The sequence below is a fragment of the Diceros bicornis genome, chromosome 34 (assembly GCF_020826845.1).
Source record: "Diceros bicornis minor isolate mBicDic1 chromosome 34, mDicBic1.mat.cur, whole genome shotgun sequence".
Lineage (NCBI taxonomy): Eukaryota > Metazoa > Chordata > Mammalia > Perissodactyla > Rhinocerotidae > Diceros > Diceros bicornis.
The window spans coordinates 27,974,159-27,995,969 of record NC_080773.1 but is presented as its reverse complement, the minus strand read 5'-3'; the positions used below and the strand labels follow the sequence as shown (position 1 = coordinate 27,995,969).

Below are 21,811 nucleotides of genomic sequence, written 5' to 3'. Positions count from 1 at the left end.
ATGCCTCAGAGAATTCCCACAGGAAAGGAATCCCATGAATGCTGTGATTGTAGGAGAGTCCTTCCTAGTAAGTTAAAGCTAATTACTCATCAGCAAACTCACACAGGGGAGAGACCATTTGGATGCAATCAATGTCCAAAGGTCTTCATTACAAAGTCAGCTCTCGTCTATCATCAGAAAACTCATCATAGAGAAGGGAAATCCTATGGATGCAGTAAATGTGGGAAAGCTTTTCCTTGGAAGTCAAAACTCATTTTACACCAGAGAAGTCATTCAGGAGAGAGACCTTTCAGATGCAGAGTATGCGATAAAGCCTTCATGGTTAGGACACATCTCACTGTACATCAGAGAACTCACACAGGAGAAAAGCCTTATGAATGCTCAGACTGTGCGAGAGCCTTCTCAAAAAAGGCTCAGCTCATGATTCATCAGCGAATTCACACAGGAGAGAGACCATATGGATGCAGTGAATGTCAACAAGCTTTCATCCAGAAGTCAGATCTCACTAATCATAAGAAAACTCATCATGCAGTGGGGAAATCCCATGAATGCAGTGAATGTGGGAAGGTTTTGTCCTCTAAGTCAACTCTCGTTATACATCAGAGAACCCATACAGGTGAGAAACCTTTCAAATGCGATATATGTGATAAAGCCTTCACGTCAAAGGCACATCTCATCGCACATCAGAGAATTCACACAGGAGAGAAACCATATGAATGCTCGAATTGTGAGAAAGCCTTCTCCACCAAAGCACATCTCATGATTCATTGGCGAATCCACACAGGAGAGAGACCTTATGGATGCAGTGAATGTCAACAAGCTTTCATCCAGAAGTCAGGTCTCACTAACCATCTGCAAAGTTGTCATGCAAGAGTGAAATCTCATGGATGCAGTGAATGTGGGAAGGTTTTGTCCTGTAAGTCAACTCTCATTATACATCAGAGAACCCATACAGGTGAGAAACCTTTCAAATGTAGTGTATGTGATAAAGCCTTCACAGCCAAATCCTATCTCACTGTACATCAAAGAATTCATACAGGAGAGAAACCATATAAATGCAATGATTGTAAGAAAGCATTTGCTACTTTGTCAACTCTCATTGGTCACCGGAGAACTCACACAGGAGAGAGGCCCTATGGATGCAATGAGTGTCAAAAAGCCTTCTTTCGGAAGTCAGCTCTCATTAATCATCAGCAAACTCAGCATAGAAGAAAATCTTCTCATACAGAATAGAAATACTGTGACTACTGTGATTATGGTGAACCCTTTTGAAACTCCTATGGGAAAGAAACCTTATTGATGCAATGAAAGTTGTAAGCCTTCCATCTGAACACATCCCCTCATTGTACCATAGGGATCTTCCCACAAGAGAAAAATTATAAATGCAGTGATTATCAAAAGACTTCATTTGAAAGTCAGAGGCTGTGCATTTAGGAGGCAATACCTGTGGATGCAGTGGATGTGGGAAATCATTCTTTTTCAAATCATATATGTTATACTTTGGGGCATTCATTCAGGAAAGGGACCCTAAGTTGCAGTGAATGCAGGAAAGCCAAGAAAAAGCACATCTCAGTGTACATAAAAATAAAAATTTCAGGAATGTTGTGATAATTAGAGCATCTCCTAGAAAGTCAAAACTCTTTGAATGTCTCGTACAGGAGACAGATCCTATAGATGTGGTGAATGTGGTAAAGTCTTCCCAATTAATGCATGTCTTCCTTACATCAGCAAATTCATATAGGAGGAAAACCCTATTAATGTAATGTCACAAAGCCTTTGTCTAGAGGTCAGAGCTCACTAGTCATCCACAAACTCGTATAATAGATAAATCCTTTTGAAATAGAGAATGTGGAAAGCTTTTGAAAGTGACATATTATATACCAGGTGCTATGAATTAGAGTGATTGTCTAAAATTCTTTAATTACAATTTGGCGCTCCTTAATTGCCCACTAACCAAATAGCAGAGAGACGCCATTCTAGAATAATTTTTAGATTCATTGAAGGCATACAATCCCTAAGGAATCGTATCTATATTCTACACCAGCAAACTCATGCATTACAGAAATACTATGATTATAGTCACTGAAAATGCTTTCTGTGGAGGGTTGGATATCATTAAGCATCATAAGCTCTTAAAAATAGAAACAGAATTTACTCCACACAGAGATTTTATGAATGCAATGAATGTGGCAAAAGCATGTGATAAATTACATTTTATTTTTGTATTTCATGGATTTGTTTCTTCACATCTGACCATATCTTAAATTGTGATGCATATTACAGTCAATGGAATGACATCATTTCATTGTCAGTGATTTTCTCTGTTTGATGGCGTTTTAGATTTGAGTAATTAAGTAAACATGGAATCTATGTATAGAATGAAATAATTTTATAAGGATTTAACATAATTGTTTTAGAAAGGATTCCACAGAATATTCTACTACAAATATTAGACATTTTCACTGCAAATACAATGCCGTTTGAATACATGAAAAAATCAGAACATAATAAGGATCAGTTGAATAGTGACAAAGCTTTGTAGGGGTTATGTTGTGCACTAAACTACATAACGTGGACTTTATGTATTTAACTGTATTTTTTTTTTGTATTACGTGAAAGAACATAAATTTTAGGGTTTAATAAATTCTCAGCATAGATGTAAAATATTGAGTAATATAATCTAATATAAACAGAAATGTTCTATTTCCTTACAAATCTAAATGTCTTGTAATATGTAATTTGACTCATTAATAAGAAGCCTAAAGAATTATACCACGTAAGTTTGCTCTTCTTATTTTTACTGTCTTTTGTAGTCTTTCTGCCAACTGTGATGATCCGTCATTACTTGAAGCCCACATCTTTCTAGAGCCTTATTTCTTAAATATACAAAGGTGATAAAAAGATACATACAAAGTGCTAAAAAACAAACAACACATAAGACTGAAGGGGGAAAAAAGACTTGAGGTTACATGTGGTGAGTTCACGTGTATATATTTCAAGTGCTGTGTCACGCAGGAACTTTGGATCTATTATGATAATTTGTCCTTGGGGCCTACAAACATTTCCTCTATTCTTAACATTTTCTAAAATGCCTCGTATTTTACGGCTATTAAGAATAACATCACAGAAATTGGAACTCTTGAACATTGCTGGAATGTGAAATGGTTCAGTTGCTGTGGAAAACCATTTGGCGGTCCCTCTGAAAAGTTAAACATAGAATTACCATATGCCCCAGGAATTCTACTCCTAGGTATATACCCAACAAAATTGAAAATAGGTACTTAAATACTTGTGCATGAATGTTCATAGCAGCACTATTCACAATAGCCAAAAAGTGGAAACAATCCAAATGTCCATTAGTGTGGCTGGCCCCGTGGCTTAGCGGTTAAGTGCATGCGCTCTACTACTGGTGGCCCGGGTTCGGATCCTGGACATGCACCGACGCACCGCTTGTCCGGCCATGCTGAGGCGGCGTCCCACATACAGCAGCTAGAAGGATATGCAACTATGACATACAACTATCTACTGGGGCTTTGAGGGTAGGGAAGGAGGGAGATTGGCAATAGATGTTAGCTCAGAGCCGGTCTTCCTCGGCAAAAAGAGGAGGATTAGCACAGATGTTAGCTCAGGGCTGATCTTCTTCACAAAAAAAAAACAAAACAAAAAACAAATGTCTATCAGTGGATGAATGGATAAACAAAATGTGGTATGTGTATGTACATATACGTACACATATATATGTAATAGAATAGTAATCACCCATACAAGTGAAGTATTGACAAATGTTATAACACAAATAAGCCTCAAAAATACTATGCTAACAAAGAAGCCAGACAGAAAAGACCACATACTGAATTTCTATTTATAAGAAATGTGCAGAATAGGTAAATCTCTAGAGACATAAAGCAAAATGATGATTACTGGGGCCTGGGGGGAAGGGGGAATGGAGACTGACTGATGAATGGGTATGGGGTTTTGTTTTAGAATGATGATAATGTTCTGGAACTAGATAGAATTGGTGATTGCATAACATTGTGAATGTAGTAAATGTCACTGAATTGTATACTTTGAAATGGTTAATTTTATATTATGGGAACTTTTACATCAATAAAAATATATTTAAAACGAATAACATTGCAGGAACCCTGGCACTCAAAATGCAGATAAAAATCAACATTATTTATGAAAAAAATAGCTGCTTAACAATAAAGGAGTAAATATATCTTCTTTGACTTAATAGATATTAGGTACCAAAACTTTACAGCTAACATCATATTTAATGATGAAACTTTAAAGATGTTGCCTAGTCGCTCGGCAGTGTGGTACACACGTCTGCTGTCACTATTTCTGCTAAACACTCTGCTGGAGGTCCTAACCAGCACAGAATGACAATAATAAAAAGCAAAGGCTTTAAAAATTGGAAATGAAGAAACCAAATTGTCATTATTTGCAGATGATATGATTGCCTATGGGAAAGACAGGAGAATCCACAGACAACCATGTAGAATAGTAAGAGAGTCCAGTAGGATTGCTGGAAACTTGGTCAATATGCAACTTCAGTTGAGTGCTAGGCATCAGCAATAATCAGAACATTTTGGAAAAGTACTCTGTTTGAAATAAAAATGATAAGAAAATTGGAAAGATTTATACCACTTTATTGAAAGATCTTTAAGATGACCAAAATAAAGGAAAAGATAGATTGGTTATTAAACGTGAAGGCTCAGAATCACAAAGATAACTGTTCGCCTCCAATAAATAAGTCTTTTAAGTACTAAGATGGAGACAACATTGCTGAAGATGCGAGAACTGAGGGAATATAATTCCCATGAACTTCTTGAAGAAATTACTGAAACGTGAGTTTTACCCATAAGAGATAAACAGATAAACAATGGCAAAAGAACTGAAGGTAAGCATTGAATCCACTTAAAAATAGACATAAGCCTTTAGAAGATTATGGGAATTTTAGTTACAGAGCCTAATGTAAAACGATGACGGTATAGAAATTATGAAACTAAGAAAATTGGGAGAGAAATGGGGGAAAACAACTAAAGGTATGTAAAAATGTTGATCTCATCATTTTAGTCTAGAGAGGGAGGTAAATATCATCTAAACTGACAAAAAATGGAAGAACAAGTACACATGAAGGAAAAAGAAACATCAACCAACCCTGGGCAGTGGAAGGAAAGCAAGAGGAAGTGGAATTATATGAATTGCATCATTATTCATAGTAGGGACTCAAGAATTAGGGTAGAAGCACCTTCAGAAATGGCAAATGAAGTCACTTTTGTTGACCATGCTGGTTTGGCCCCAGGACTGTTCCAGAAAACAAATTTGAGAATGGCCTGAGAGGTGAGTGGGATGGGCAGGAATGCCCCAGGGCTCTTGCAAGAATGTGAGAATAGCATTGTGTGCAAGCTTTCCCCAGATCCAGATGACCCAGCACCCCAAGCAGAGGTTGTGTCCTTATCAACGAAACACCAGGGCTCAGAATCTAGGATGAACATGGCAGCCCTCATCACTCTGAGCCTGAGTGGGAGCAGGACTTGAAGATGAGGATCCACTTTGCAGACCACGGTGGGCCCATCCCAGCACAGCGCTGAGAATGCCCTGTCCATCCCACACTCCCTTAGACACAGAGTTCTCTACGGTGGGCTCAGGAAAGTTTTCCTCTCAGCTGCACCTGCTGTTAATTAGTTCATGTCTTAATCTCCAGAAACTGCTGATGCTGACTTGTCTTGGGACTACCATTTACAGCTTCTTTGCAGATGTACAACAGTGCCTTTGCAGGAAGTGTCAGTGCTTCACAGATGACAGGGTAATTGAAGCTCTGGGGGGAGATGAACTCAGGGCATCTCAAGACACATAACTGCTTTGGCTCTGCATGGCACGTATTTACTGACGGCCACAGTCCTGCTGCCCATTCCAGCAACAGAGACCAACCCTGGTGAGTGTTGCATTGTGTCTCAGACTCGAATAAGGTTTGGGAGATAGTGTCTAAGAGGAGAGGGCGGATGAAGAACTGGACCAGACAAAGGTTTTCCCTTGGGTCTCAGGACAGCTTTGCCCAAGCTCTGGACTCCTTTCTGGGCTGAAAGAGGGACAGGAGAGTGTAAAATGGAGACCCCACAGCAGGCAAGGGATGGCCATGGGTACTTGGCCTGAAGGGACATTGCCAAGGCTGAGGCCAGCATGAGGGGAAAGGGTTGTTCTTCTCTCTCCTCTTTCCCCATAAGAGTGGGGATGAGGTTTTCCATTGGCTCAAACCACTGAGAGCCGGACTTGGAGTAGTTGATAAATGTTGTCGAGAGTTCAGGGTAAATGTTCAGACTCTTTAGTTGTGGTCCCTGTTCCCTGCACACACATGTGCACTCAGACTCACACTGCTCCAGCATTGTCCTCACAGACAGATTTCAGAATTTGGATGGAACTGGAGAAATGGATGGGCATGGGTCCTAGTGGGGTTGTCATGTTGTATGCTTTCCTTCACCACTGAAAGGCACCATTTAAAAGCAATGCTGAGTAAGAGGCCAGCCTTTGGAGCCAGGAACAGCTTTTCTTCAGTTTCTAACTCTGCCTCCTACATGCTGGGGGATTGAGAGCTCCTGACAGTGTGTCTCAGCTTTGCAACCTGTGAGCCAGGAATAGGAGCACAGGGTCACTCTGAATACTAATTAGAATGGCTGAATATTAAAGAGGGTGACAGTGCCAGTACCCAGCAAGGCTCAAGCAAATAGCAGTCATGTCAGTCTCTTCTGCAGGGTGCTAGAGCCAATGCTTTGCAGCAAGATAGACACGCAGCTGGCAGCAGCTGTCATCAAATTTCACCTCATCTCTGTGTGACTTACTTTATTGATTTCCCAATTCTACCTTGTGTTGTTTTGGAGTTTTTGTGGAATTTGAATTATTCTTCTGTGTGTGTGTGTGTGAGAGAGAGAGAGAGAGAAAGAGAAAGAGAAAACTACAGAGAGAGAAGCACAGAGACAGACTGTATCTAGACCACACCCACGCTTACCAATATAGCAGTGAATTAATCCTCTCCAAGATATTTATGAATAATGAGACAGTACATACCTCTGGTCAGATCAGAACTGGCTTACCATTTACTAGAATTGAGCGACCTTGGGAAAGTTAAAAAATTTTCTCTGCCTTATTTTCTATCCATGTAAAATAGGATAAGAATATTTTTTGACACTGAACATTCAGTATTAGCTTATGTAAAGGTCCTGTACCTAGCCCTAAAGCCCAACATACGGACAGTCATCAATAAATTGTATCTACTGGTATTTTCTCTGAATGGACTATGAGCCACATTTTGAGAAATGGGTTAGAAATACAGCATTGGTAGCTCTGTTCTAATATTGCTCTTTCTTTATCTGTATTTCTATCTTTCTAATCACTTTTACCTCTCATATCTCTTATTATGTGTCCCCATCATGTGAATAGGTTCTTCGAAGACCATACTTCTTCCTCTTTAAGTCAATTCTCTTGAAGATACAGGGATTATTCCCAGCACTCTTGAAACCAGGAGCTTTCTCAAACATTGCTGCTCCTGGCTCCAAGTAGCAAGTCTGATTGTGTCTAACTCACCAGTACTTGATCTGTCCTTCACAATGCCATTTTATTTTAATTTTCATATTTATTTTTGACTGATGCTTGCCTTTATGGCACTTGAAATACTCAAGTTTTTTTTTTTCCCCCTCATCCCTGCTGTCAGTTTAAAATTTTTTTTCATAAAGAGAAACCCATGAAGCACCAAGCACCTGGGGGAAAAAACAAACCCAGCGGACATCTTGAGTTCTATTGCAGAAATTTTCAATCTATAGCGAAACAAAGTGGATAAGACAGGATCCCTAGTGTGTGGATTTCAGGGGTCAGCTGCCACATATACCACTAACTAGCTGTGTAACTTTGGGCAGGACACTTGAACTCTCTGGGTTTCATTGTTATTATCTGCCAAGTGAGAATAATAATTACTACATTTAGTTTGTTTGGTTATCTGGGGATTAAATGAATCAATATATTTAAAACCCTGAGACCAGCGCCTGGAACAGAGTCAATACTCAGTACTAATTTTCATTGTTTCTATCTTTATTTTTCTGGTCTCACAAAGCATAGGTTATAGTGCACGTTTCATCGTGAGCCTGGAGCCGGGCTGGGATTTGGTGGGATTTGATGTATCAGAGCCAGGTGTCACCTTTCCAGAAGGAAACACTAATTCATCCAGCCCTGATTTGATCTGTGACCCAGTTGTGTTATTTTCTCTCTGGTTCTAGAATCTCCAACCCTGGCAGTACCCTCATTGCTGGGGAAAAGGAGGGCAGTCATGTTGACTAAGGTCAGTGTGACAGGTTTTTTTTTTGCAGGAGCTCAGCAAAACTTTCTTTAGGTCTCACAGCTCTTGATGGAGCCAACACTGTTACTCTACAGAAAAGTCTCCTCATGACTGTCAAGCAAGTGAGTCTTACTACAATTTGTGCTGAAGGAGAAACATTAGAAGGAAGGCATAAATCGATCACAGAATACAGAGATAGGGATGGCAATCAAACTGATTGGCAGGTTGATCTATACTAGTCCCAGACTCTCCACTAGATCTTTGACCTCCATTGGTCAGGCCCAGCTGCTTTCTTCACTCTGTGGGACACACTTTCATCTTAGTCAGTATGTGATTCTCTTGTGATATTCAAACCATACTCCCTTATACATTGTTGTAAGATCTTGTTCTTATATATGACTTTCTTTGTTCCCTGGTACCATATTCACATTAAAATGGAAAAAGCAGAATCTTGGAGGTATTTACTACTTATTGACTGTTTTTTAAAAACATTCTTGTTTGTTGGTAAAGATGGTATTAAATTCACCTCCGGGGATAATTTAAGCCTTGTGTGTGTGTGTGTGTGTGTGTGTGTGTGTGTGTGTGTGTGTATTTTAAGTGGGAAAAAAACCTATATCAAAAATTCACAGTCCTATATCTTGCCTCCTGTGGGGCCTCCTGTGCATCACTGTAGTGCCTCCAGAAATGTGATTGCCAGTCACATGGGGGAATGGTTGAGAAAGGTGCAGATGAAATTCAATCAATTCCTATCATTTCAAAAATATTTGCTGACCACGTCCTGCAGACCAGGTACTCTGCTGAGTGCTGGGTAAGTAGAGATAACATAACAAATATGCCTCATGCTGATACTCAATTTAAGCTCAAGGGGTGAAATACAAATTAACTACAGAATCCTATATAAATGGCAGAAAGAGACCTGCATGAAAGCTAAAGGATATTAGCTTCAAGAGAAAATAACCAGTGGTACCTAATTTAGAGTGAAAGGTTAGAGATGGCCTCTCAGATAGAATGACATTAGCTGAGACCAAAATGATGACTAAGAGTAATGCTGATACATAGATTGTGGAAAATGTTGCAGACAAAAAGAAGAGATTGTGAGATGTTCTTGAAGGAGGAACACACTTGAAAACTCAAGTTATCAAAAAAAACACTGTGTAACTGGAGTGTACCGGGTGAGGAGAGGAGATGAAGCTGGGACAGTAGGACTTTATGAAGGATTTTGTTCTTTATCCTAAATACAATGGGAAGCCTGTGAAAGCTTATCCTGGGGAGTGATTTCAATCCAAATTTGAAATGTATCAGTCTGCCTGCTTTGGAGAATGCATTGGAGGGAAGCAAGGGCACAGTCAGGTATCAATGGGAGAAAAGACTCAAAATCATTATTTACTGGTAATGTAACAGCATTGCTAGACAATCCAAGAGAATCAATGGAAAGCATATGAGTAGTAATATGCTTGTTCAGTTAGAGAGATGAGATGATAACCATTAGCTTTCTTATACACAAGCAAGAAAAATTAGAAAATAAGAAACAAGCCAATATGGCAAAAAATGGAATAAGTTAAAAAGAAATGGGCAAGCTGAAAGTAACTAAAAATCATTTCCTGAAGAGTGGTAAAGAAAGAGGAATAATTAGGAAGTATATCTCACAGTATTATAAGGATGTTCTTCTTGTACTAATTTGTAGATTTAGAGAAATTTAAACCAAAACTTAAACTGATCCTAAAATTCACTTAGAGGAGAAAATGTGGATAAATGACAAATAATTTGAAAAGAAAACGATATTTACAAGAGACCTGACAGATATGCCTCTCCTATGCCAGAAATGTAGTAATTAAAAGTGCCATTTTTAGTTCTTTCTGGGGGAAGAGTATTTGTTTTATTACATAAATTAAATGATTGGTATTTTATGTTCAGTCTTAGTTTTCTTCTTATACCAACATTTAGAATATAAATTTACCTCTAAAGATAGCTCTAATGGAAACTCTGAGGCTTAGAAATGTAGTATTTTCAATATCATTCAACTTTAAACATTAAAAAAAATCTTTTTATTTAGAAATAATTTAGAATGTGCAGAAAAGTTCCTCAGGCCCTCTGGGATCCCCGCTGTGCCTGTGTAGTTTTGGTGTCAGTCAGGAGTTGAGGAGGAATTCATATTTAGATTTGGATGTTTATTCCTTCTCCAATTCCCCCACTTTCAAGACTTTCCCTTTAAATTCCCAGCTTTTTTCTATCCCTGAATTCTGTTCTCTGGCACTTTGAGATGTTAAGGCCTGCTGTTTCCCACTGCCATTGACAAAGCTTCCACTGCCATCAAAATAGGCTCTGCTACCATAGTTTCAGGCCATAAATCATTGCAGATTTTATCAAGTAAACATTCCTCCAGTCTCTGTCTGTTTTGGGATGCTTTCTGGTTCCTTCAGATAGTTGTTTTTAAATATTTTATCTGGTTTTTATAATTTTTTACTTCGGGGAGAATCCATTTATTTGTGTTTTATACTTTAAAAATATTTTCTTAAAGGTGCTTACCACTCTATTTTCCCCCCTAGTCTTTTCTCTCTCTTTCAAATGGTTGATTTCTATTGATTGGTTTTCAAGTCCAATGACTCTTCTGTCATATTCAGTGATTTTTTTAATTTGGATGTTGCATTATTCACTTCTAGAATTTTCACTTGGTTCCTTGTATAGTTACTGTTTCTCTTCATTTATTTTTCTGTATTACCTTGATTATAGTTGTAAAATCTGCTTTAAAATCATTGTCTGCAGGGGCCAGCTGCTTGTCGAGCCATGCTGTGGCAGAGTCCTATATAAAGTAGAGGAAGACGGGCATGGAGGTTAGCTCAGGGCCAATCTTTCTCAGCAAAAAGAGGAGGATTGGCATCAGATGTTAGCTCAGGGCTGATCTTCCTCACAAAAAAATAAAATAAAATAAAATCAGTGTCTGCTAATCTGGGTTTTCTTGGCTTTAGTCTTCGTTGATTACTTTTTATCTTGAGTATAGGTTACATTTTCTTGTTTCTTTGTATGTTTAGTAATTTTGGATTGTATCCTGATACATTGTAGAGACTCGATTTTATGTTTCGTTAAAGAGTATAGATTATTTTTCTTTCAGCGGACAGTTAATTTGGCTAAACTCAAACTCCTTATTCTGAAATCTCATTTCACTTATTTTAGGCTTAGATGGACTGCTTGGCATCTGCCCCATGCATGCATATTCAGGTGTCAGCCAGAGACTTGGGTAGAGGTTATATCTAAAATTTGTGGTACCACCTTTGCGGCTCTCCTTTTTCCCAGATTTCCTCTTACTTTGCAGCCTCTGTGGTTATCCTGAACTTTGTCCTTTGGTTCTTTAGACCAATGGACTATGAGGATCTATTTGGGCTTTAGGCATTTGGTGTGGTGCCAACTACAGCCTGACCTCAGGAACAGAGTCTTTTTAAAACAATGGAAAACCCACACTTCTTCCAAGTGCCAACTCCCCTTCAGGATCTGCCTGCTGTTGTTCACTCTTTAGTGAACTAACTTGTTAGATATGTTGACTGAAATAAAGAGTCTGGGTGATATTAGTGAAGGAGTTCATTCAATAATCAGCATTCGAACCCCAGGAAAACAGATCAACAGAGCGCTCTGGTGGGACTGCTCCAAGGTGTGTGAGTTTAAGTGCAGCTTATATCTCTTTCACAAAACAGCACACGTGCAGGGGGGAAGAGAAAAAAAACCTTACAACTAGATTTCATGTATGTAAAAAAAAAAAAGTGGGGAGGATACAGTACATCTGGTTTTTCTCTAGATTATACACTGAAGGTAACGTAAACAAGAGTTCCTTGGTTATACATCAAACAAGTTCAGAGATGCTGATGTTGTCTCTGTGTGGAGGGAGGCAAGGACCAGGGTCAGGTTAATTAGTCCCTCAGTCTCTAAGAAGTGCAGCTGGGAAATGTGAGAGTGAGGTACTTCTTTATCTTGTCGTGTTGTGGGTCTGTCCAGCTGGTGTCTTCAGTCATGAGGTGGGGGGTTGCAAGGTCATTTTAACATGAGCTGAAGGTGACCTGCACGGCTGCTTGACAGTACATCATGGATTTTATTGCACTGACTTAAAGCCTATGCAGTTTGCTTGTTAGATTCACCTGTTAGACCAGGGAGAGGGGTCCCAAAAATCGGTCCAGAGATAGTCATTTAAAAAAAATATTTTGGGGGCCAGCCCGATGGTGCAGTGGTTAAGTGTGTGCGCTCTGCTTCGACGGCCTGAGGTTCGCCAGTTCGGACCTGGGGCGCCCACTGATGCACCGCTTATAAAGCCACGCAAAGTAGAGGAAGATGGGCACGGATGTTAGCCCAGGGCTAATCTTCCTCAGCAAAAAAGAGGAGGATTGCATCAGATGTTAGCTCAGGGCTGATCTTCCTCACAAAAATAAAATAAAATAAAAAAATATTTTGTCCAGAGACTATGGTTGTTATTTGCAGGGGGGTTGGTTCAATGGGATTTGCTCAGCTATTACCAGCAGCAGAAACTGCCCTTTCTCTTTCACTTTACTTACAATGTTTTGGCCATGAAAACTTTTTTTCTTTTTAACTTTTATGTAGTTGACTTTATCAATATTTTGTTGCCTTTTTTGATTTTGAGTCATAGTTAGAAAGCCTTTCCCTATGGCCAGGTCATAGAGGAATTCACTCATGTTTTCTTCTAACACTTACATGGAGGGTTTCGTTTAAAAAGATTTGGGTGGATAAAAAGAGAGTCAAGATGGCGGCGTAGGCAGACTCTGAACTCACTTCCTCCCACGGACACAGCCAATTTACAACTACTCGTGGAAAAATTACCCCTGAGACAGAACTGAAAACTGGATAAGAGGAACTCCTGCAACAACAGACAATCCTAACTGGGGTAGAAGAGGCAGAGACCCCCTTCCAGAGAGGAAAAACGCCACCTTCACAAGCCGCCAGCTTCACTGCCGCGGGGAGCAGCTCACAGGTACGCACCCTCCCTGGAGGCGTGGGCCCCTGAGCAAGGGAGCGCCCCCGCTGTGGGCATTTTGTGGACCCAGCAAAATCGAGACCAGCGGCATAATATCTGACTGTGCCTGCTACTAAAGCAGTGGGGAGGACCCCCAGAAAACCCGGTTCACAAAGAAACTAAAACTGGCTCTTAAAGGGCCCACGCACAAACTCACCCGTTCCAGAAAGCATCCTAAAATCACCAGAAAGAAAGGTGCACAGTGCTTTGGTGACAAGAGACTCACCTAATAGGCCCTGAGTGCATCTCGGTGAGGGGTGAGACCTCTCCAGGGACTGGGACATTTGCGGCGGCCATTGTTGTGGCCTGGTGTGAGCGTGCTGACACAGATGCCATTGGAGTTCTCCCTGAGGCCTGCTAGCCCAGGGTCTGCTCCACCCACTAGAGCACCGATTTAATCCAGCTCAGCCAGGGCAGACAGCCCACCCTAGAGACTGGCCCCACCCAACAACAAGCCCTCAGGCAACGTGTGGGCCTGCATAGATTGGTGACTGGATTCTCTGCAGCCTGGCAACTGAGCCGACTTGAGCGGGGCAGGGTGTGCACAAGGAGCGGGTGGAGAGTGTGGGGCGGTGGCGGAGTATGTGGGGCTCCCACCATGGAGAGACTGGGTCCGCTTGGGGCGCTCACACGGGGCAGGACTGTGTTGGCAGTGGTGTGGACCTGTGGGCGGCAGGGCTTGTCAGCTGCAGAAGACTTGTGCTTCTCAAAGACCCACATAGGAGGTTTGCCCCACCTTCCAAAGCCTGAAACAATTGGGTGCTCCTGTGCCTGAGGCCAGCCCCCCCCAGCTGCAATCCTCAGAGAGCTGACAAGAGACCTAATAGGCTAGAGGCTTACAGCAATTGTAAGGCCCTGAGCCTAACAACCTGCCATGCTGGGGGCCTACTCAGTTAAAAGAAATACTGCAACACAAATGTGGTATTAGAACTTACAGCCAACCGTGCTGGGGCTCCCCAAACCTGATAAAGAGACGGAAGGGCCCACAACAACTACAAGCAGCTGAGCATAACAACAGCTGGCCAGGAGCATAACTCAGCCTCCCTGGGCGCCTATAGGGAGAGCTAACAGGCCACAATAGAAGGACACACGTAGCCCACAAGGGGTCACCCCTGGAACATTGAGAACTGAGGGAAGCACACTGGAAGCCTCCTAAGGCATCACTTACATAAGGTCACCTATCCAAGAGCAGGAGACGTAGCTGACCTACCTAATACGTAGAAACAAGCACAGGGAAAGAGGCAAAATGAGGAGGCAAAGGAATACATTCCAAGTAAGGGAACAGGACAAAACCCCAGAAAAGTGAAACAGAAATGAGCAACCTACCTGACAGAGAGTTCAAACTAAGAGTGTTAAGGATGCTCACTGATCTGGGGAGAAGAATAGATGAACTCAGTGAGAATGTCAACAAAGAAATGGAAGATATAAAAAAGAACCAATCAGAAATGACAAATACAATACTGGAAATGAAAAATTCATTAGAGGGACTCAAAAGCAGAGTAGAGGATACAGAAGAACGGATCTGTGAGCTAGAAGAAAGACTAGAAGAAATTACCCAAGCTGAACAGGTAAAAGAGAAAAGAATTAAAAACAGTGAGGACAGTCTAAGGGACCTCTGGGACAACATCAAGCGCACTAACATCCGTGTTATAGGTGTCCCAGAAGGAGAAGAGCGAGACAAGGGGGCAGAGAATCTATTTCAAGAAATAATAGATGAAAACTTCCCAAACCTAAGGAAGGAAACAGACATCCAGGTACAGGAAGCACAGAGAGCCCCAAACAAGATAAACCCAAAGAGGCCCACACCAAGACACATCATAATCAAAATGTCCAGAATTAAAGAGAGAATCCTAAAAGCCGCAAGAGAATGTCAAGTTACATATAAAGGAAACCCCATAAGGCTATCAGCTGACTTCTCAGCAGAAACCTTACAGACTAGAAGAGAATGGCACGATATATTTAAAGTGCTAAAAGGAAAAAACTTACAGCCAAGAATACTCTACCCAGCAAGGTTATCATTCAAAATGGAAGGAGAGATCAAAATTTTCCCAGATAAGCAAAAATTACAGGAGTTTGTCACCAAGAAACCAGTGCTACAAGAAATGTTAAAGGGACTGATTTAAGGGGAAAAGAGAAGACCATAAATAGGAAAAATTATTTATTTCCATGATTAGAACGTAATGGATACAAATGTACAAAAAAGAGGTTAGATATGATATCAAAAACATAAAAGGAGGGAGGAGGGGAGTTAAAGAGTACAGCTTTCAGACAGAGGTCAAACTAAAGTGACCATCAATTCTGTATAGAAGAAGTAAGGAACAGAGAAGGACTACTAAAACACTGAGGAAAAAAAAAAGTTAAAAAATGGCAGTAAGTACATACTTATCAATAGCTACTTTAAACGTCAATGGACTAAATGCTCCAATTAAAAGGCATAGGGTGGCTGACTGGATAAAAAAACAAGACCCATATATATGCTGCATACAAGAGACACACTTCAGACCTAAAGACACTCACAAACTGAAAGTGAAGGGATGGAAAAAGATACTCCACGCAAATGGCAATGAAAAGAAAGCTGGGGTAGCAGTACTCATATCAGACAAAATAGACTTTAAAACAAAAACTGTAAAAAGAGACAAAGAAGGGCATTACATAATGATCAAGGGAACAATCCAACAAGAGGATATAACACTTGTAAATATCTATGCACCCAATGTAGGTGCACCTAAATATATAAAGCAATTATTAACAGACATAAAAACAGAAATAGACAGTAACACAATAATAGTAGGGGACTTTAACACTCCACTTACACCAACGGATAGATCATCCAAACAGAAGATCAATAAGGAAACATTGGCCTTAAACGACACACTAGAACAGATGGACCTAGTAGATATATACAGAGCATTCCATCCAAAACCCGAAGAATACACGTTCTTTTCAAACGCACATGGGACATTCTCCAGGATTGATCACATATTAGGCCACAAAACAAGTCTCCATAAATTTAAGAAGATTGAAATAATACCAACCATCTTTTCTGACCACAACGGTATGAAACTAGAAATCAGCTATGGGAAGAAAATCAGAAAAGCCACAAATACATGGAGATTAAACAAAATGCTACTGAACAACAACTGGGTTAACGAAGAAATCAAAGAAGAAATCAAAAAATACCTGGAGACAAATGAAAATGAAAATACGACATGCCAGAATTTATGGGATACAGCAAAAGCGGTTCTAAGAGGGAAGTTTACAGCGATACAGGCCTATCTCAACAAACAAGAAAAATCTCAAATAAACAATCTAACAATGCACCTAAAGGAACTGGAAAAAGAAGAACAAACAAAGCCCAAAATCAGTAGAAGAAGGGAAATAATAAAAATCAGAGCAGAAATAAATGAAATAGAGACTAAAAAAACAATAGAAAAAATTAATAAAACCAAGAGCTGGTTCTTTGAAAAGATCAACAAAATAGACAAACCTTTAGCTAGACTCACCAAGAAAAAAAGAGAGAAGGCACAAATAAGTAAAATCAGAAATGAAAGAGGAGAGGTTACAACAGACACCTCAGAAATACAAAAGATTATAAGAGAATACTATGAAAAGCTATATGCCAACAAATTCGACAATCTGGAAGAAATGGATAAATTCTTAGAATCATACAACCTTCCAAAACTGGATCAAGAAGAAGTAGAGAATTTGAATAAACCAATCACCAGTAAGGAGATCGAAACAGTAATCAAAAACCTCCCCAAAAATAAAAGTCCAGGACCAGACGGCTCCCCTGCTGAATTCTACCAAACGTTCAAAGAAGACTTAATACCTATCCTTCTCAAACTCTTCCAAAAATTGAGGAGGGTGGGAAGCTCCCTAACTCATTCTACGAAGCTGACATTACCCTGATACCAAAACCAGACAAGGACAACACACAAAAAAAGAAAATTACAGGCCAATATCACTGATGAACATTGATGCGAAAATCCTCAACAAAGTACTAACAAATCGCATACAACAATACATTAAAAAGATTATACACCATGATCAAGTGGGATTTATTCCAGGTATACAGGGATGGTTTAACATTCACAAATCAATCAACGTAATACACCACATTAATAAAATGAAGAACAAAAATCACATGATCATCTCAATAGATGCAGAGAAAGCATTTGACAAGATACAGCATCCATTTATGATAAAAACTCTGAATAAAATGGGTATAGAAGGAAAGTACCTCAACATAATAAAGACCATATATGAGAAACCCACAGCTAATATCATCCTCAATGGTGAAAAACTGAAAGCTATGCCTCCAAGAACAGGAACCAGACAAGGATGCCCACTGTCACCACTCCTATTTAACATAGTATTGGAAGTCCTAGCCAGAGCAATCAGGCAAGAGAAAGAAATAAAAGGGATCCAAATTGGAAAGGAAGAAGTGAAACTGTCACTATTTGCAGATGACATGATTTTATATATAGAAAACCCTAAAGAATCCACCAGAAAACTGTTAGAAGTAATAAACGAATATGGTAAAGTTGCAGGATACAAAATCAACATACAAAAATCAGTTGCATTTCTGTACACTAACAACGAAGTAGCAGAAAGAGAAATTAAGAATACCATCCCATTTACAATTGCAACAAAAAGAATAAAATACCTAGGAATAAACTTAACCAAAGAGGTGAAAGAGCTGTACACCAAAAACTATAAAACATTGCTGAAAGAAATTGAAGAAGACACAAAGAAATGGAAAGATATTCCGTGCTCTTGGATTGGAAGAATTAACATAGTTAAGATGTCCATACTTCCTAAAGCCATCTATAGATTCAATGCAATCCCTATCAAAGTTCCAACAACATTTTTCACAGAAATAGAACAAAGAATCCTAAAATTTATATGGAACAACAAAAGACCCCGAATAGCTAAAGGAATCCTGAGAAAAAAGAACAAAGCTGGAGGTATCACACTCCCTGATTTCAAAATATACTACAAAGCTATAGTAACCAAAACAGCATGGTACTGGCACAAAAACAGACACACAGATCAATGGAATAGAATCGAAAGCCCAGAAATAAACCCACACATCTATGGACAGCTAATCTTTGACAAAGGAGCCAAGAACATACAATGGGGAAAAGAAAGTCTCTTCAACAAATGGTGTTGGGAAAACTGGATAGCCACATGCAAAAAAATGAAAGTAGACCCTTACCTTACACCATGCACAAAAATTAACTCCAAATGGATTAAAGACTTGAATGTAAGACCTGAAACTATGAAAATTCTAGAAGAAAACATAGGCAGTACGCTCTTCGACATCGGTCTTAGCAACATCTTTTCAAACACCACATCTGACCGGGCAAGAGAAACAATAGAAAAAATAAACAAATGGGACTACATCAAACTAAAAAGCTTCTGCACAGCAAAGGAAACCATCAACAAAACGAAAAGACAACCTAACAATTGGGAGAAGATATTTGCAAACCATACATCTGATAAGGGCTTAATCTCCAAAACATATAAAGAACTCATGCATCTCAACAACAAAAAAACTAACAACCCAATTAAAAAATGGGCAAAAGACCTGAACAGACATTTCTCCAAAGAAGATATACAGATGGCCAACAGACACATGAAAAGATGTTCAAAATCACTATCAGGGAAATGCAAATTAAAACTACAATGAGATATCACCTCACGCCCGTCAGAATGGCTATAATTAACAAGACAGGAAACAATATGTGTTGGAGAGGATGTGGAGAAAAGGGAACTCTCATACACTGCTGGTGGGAGTGCAAACTGGTGCAGCCACTATGGAAAACAGTATGGAGATTCCTCAAAAAATCAAGGATAGAACTACCATATGATCCAGCTATTCCACTGCTGGGTATTTATCCAAAGAACTTGAAAACACCAATTTGCAAAGGTACATGCACCCCTGTGTTCATTGCAGCATTATTCACAATAGCCAAGACTTGGAAGCAACCTAAGTGCCCATCAAGGGACGAATGGATAAAGAAGATGTGGTATATATACACAATGGAATACTACTCAGCCATAAGAAACGATGAAATCCAGGCATTTGTGACAACATGGACGGACATTGAGGGTATAATGCAAAGTGAAATAAGTCAGAGGGAGAAGGTCAAATACCGTATGATTTCCTTCATTAAGTAGTAGATAATAGCAACAATAAACAAACACATAGGGACAGAGATTGGATTGGTGGTTACCAGAGGGGAAGGGGGGAGGGAGGAGGGTGAAAGGGATAATTCGGTACATGTGTGTGGTGATGGGTTGTAATTAGTATTTTGGTGGTGAACATGATGTAGTCCATGCAGAAATAGAAGTACAATGATGTACACCTGAAATTTTTACAATGTTATAAACCAATAAAAATAAATAAATAAAATAAAATAAAATAAATAAAATAAAATAAAAAATAAATAAAAAAATAAAAAGATTTGAGTGTCTTTCTACTCTCATCTGTTCCACTGCTCTGTTTGTCTCTTTGCAAGTACAACACTGTTTTAATTATAGAGACTTGGAAGTGTGTTTTAATATCTGGTAGAACTACTCTGTAGCTCATAGCATTTTTATGCTTTTCCTACCTAATCTTGCATGTTACTTTCCATATAATTTTTAGAATCAACTCCTCTGGTTCCAGAAAAAAAAGTGTGTTGTTATTTTTACTTAGTCCTTTAAATTTTTCAATTATCTTATGGGAAACTGATGTCTTTATAATGTTTGGATATCCTACCGAAGAGCAAGGAATGTCCTTCCACTTGATTGGGTCCACTTTGATATCCTACTGGAGTATTTAAAATTGTTCCTCATCAAACTTTTCTATGTTTTTCTTAAGTTTATTCCTAAAACTTATAACTTTTGGTTGGTTTTGTAAATAGGATTTTCTCTTCCATTATGTATTCTAACTGATTATAGTTGTGTATATGATTTTGTATGTTAATTTTATAGCTTGCTACCTTTCTAAGTTTTTTTATTAATTGAGTTAGTTCTAACATGGATTCTCTAAGGATTTTTTGCTATACCATCATATCATCTGCAAATATAATTTTACTTCCTTTTAAAGTTCTATGCTTATTTATTTTCTCTTGTATAATTACATCGACTCATACTTAGAGGACAATATTGTTAATTGAAATAGTGGTCCTCCTTGCTTGTTCCTGCAATATTTCCCCTTAAGTAAAGTGCTAATATGAAAATATATAATCATGCTAAGGAAGTATTCATAAATTCCTATATCCTTGAGTGGTTTTTAAAAAATCATGTTGATTTTTGTCAAAGGCTTTTTTTAAGCATCAATGGTAATAGTTAGATGAATTTTCTCTTTAGATATATCAAGTGAACTTGATAATACCACGATATATGTGGTGAATTTTATTAATAAAATTCCTGCCCTTGCATTCTTGGTATATGTCTCACATGGCCATGGTATTTTATTTTCTAATGCCGTGTTTGCTGTGTGATTTTTTCTTTGGCCCATGTTTTATGAGGAAGAATGCTTTATGTTTCTAAGCATAAGCAGCACATTTAATCCTATATTTATTACTCATTGCTAAAACAATCCTATATTTATTACTCATTGCTAAAACACACATATACGCACTTTGAAAGAACAGGAAGAAAATTGGGGAAGAATGCACAGCTGAGATATTTGGTTATCTCAGGGAAGAGGAGTAAGACTAGAAATGAGAGAGGGGACACAGATTAACTTTTTTCCTCTATATATTAATGAGTTATTTTGTTCCTTATGGTATACACACTTTAATAATTTGGTAGAACAGTTTACTCATTATTAAAAATAAAAATTTCTATGTATTATCACAAAACCACTAACTGCCGGGATCCTTGATACATTTTTCCACAATACCATTTATATCCTTAATTCCTGGCATGATTTATATTTTATTCATATCATATTTTCTATATGTGTCGCCTACACTAGGCTTGGAGCCCTTAGAAACAATGATCCAGGTCTATTAGTCTTTGTATATCTGAAGACTGACAACAGATGTTTAAGAAAAGGTTTTGAAATGAAAGATAAGGCTTTACCTTGGAGCTTATGTCCTGGACATGTATACCAAAGGATTTTGGAAATGGACTAAATAATGAACCATCTTTCATGGCTGCATGAGCATAAACAGAAACATACCAGGATGGCTACTCTGAGTGGCAATTCTGAGCTCACTGGTGTGGAGTCCCCCCCTGCCAGAAATGTAATTTATGTCCTCAGAAAGGGGAGTTACTGAAGGCCCAAGAGTCCCTATCATAACTGGGATATTGGAGCAAATCTGTGACTGGTGCTGTCACAGTGAGTTCTAACTTCATGACCTTCAGGCTCTTTTCTGAACTGCTTCTTCCCATGATCTCATGAGAATGACTTTCGCTGACTTGATCCTGAGGCTACTTTTCCTGGTCCAGACTGGGATTGGGGTCCTGGG

At 39.0% G+C, this 21,811-nt stretch overlaps 1 protein-coding gene across 1 annotated transcript; it reads left to right on the top strand.

The window, feature by feature from the left end:
- Window positions 1-1,233, top strand: LOC131397677 (zinc finger protein 182-like). Its single transcript, XM_058530750.1, has one exon. The coding sequence runs from the start codon at window positions 1-3 to the stop codon at window positions 1,231-1,233; it is 1,233 nt and encodes a 410-aa protein (XP_058386733.1).
- The last annotated feature ends 20,578 nt before the right edge of the window (window positions 1,234-21,811 follow it).

Bases quoted from the DNA above. Each gene is read 5' to 3' on its own strand.
- LOC131397677 (XM_058530750.1), top strand. From the start codon at position 1: ATGCCTCAGAGAATTCCCACAGGAAAGGAATCCCATGAATGCTGTGAT.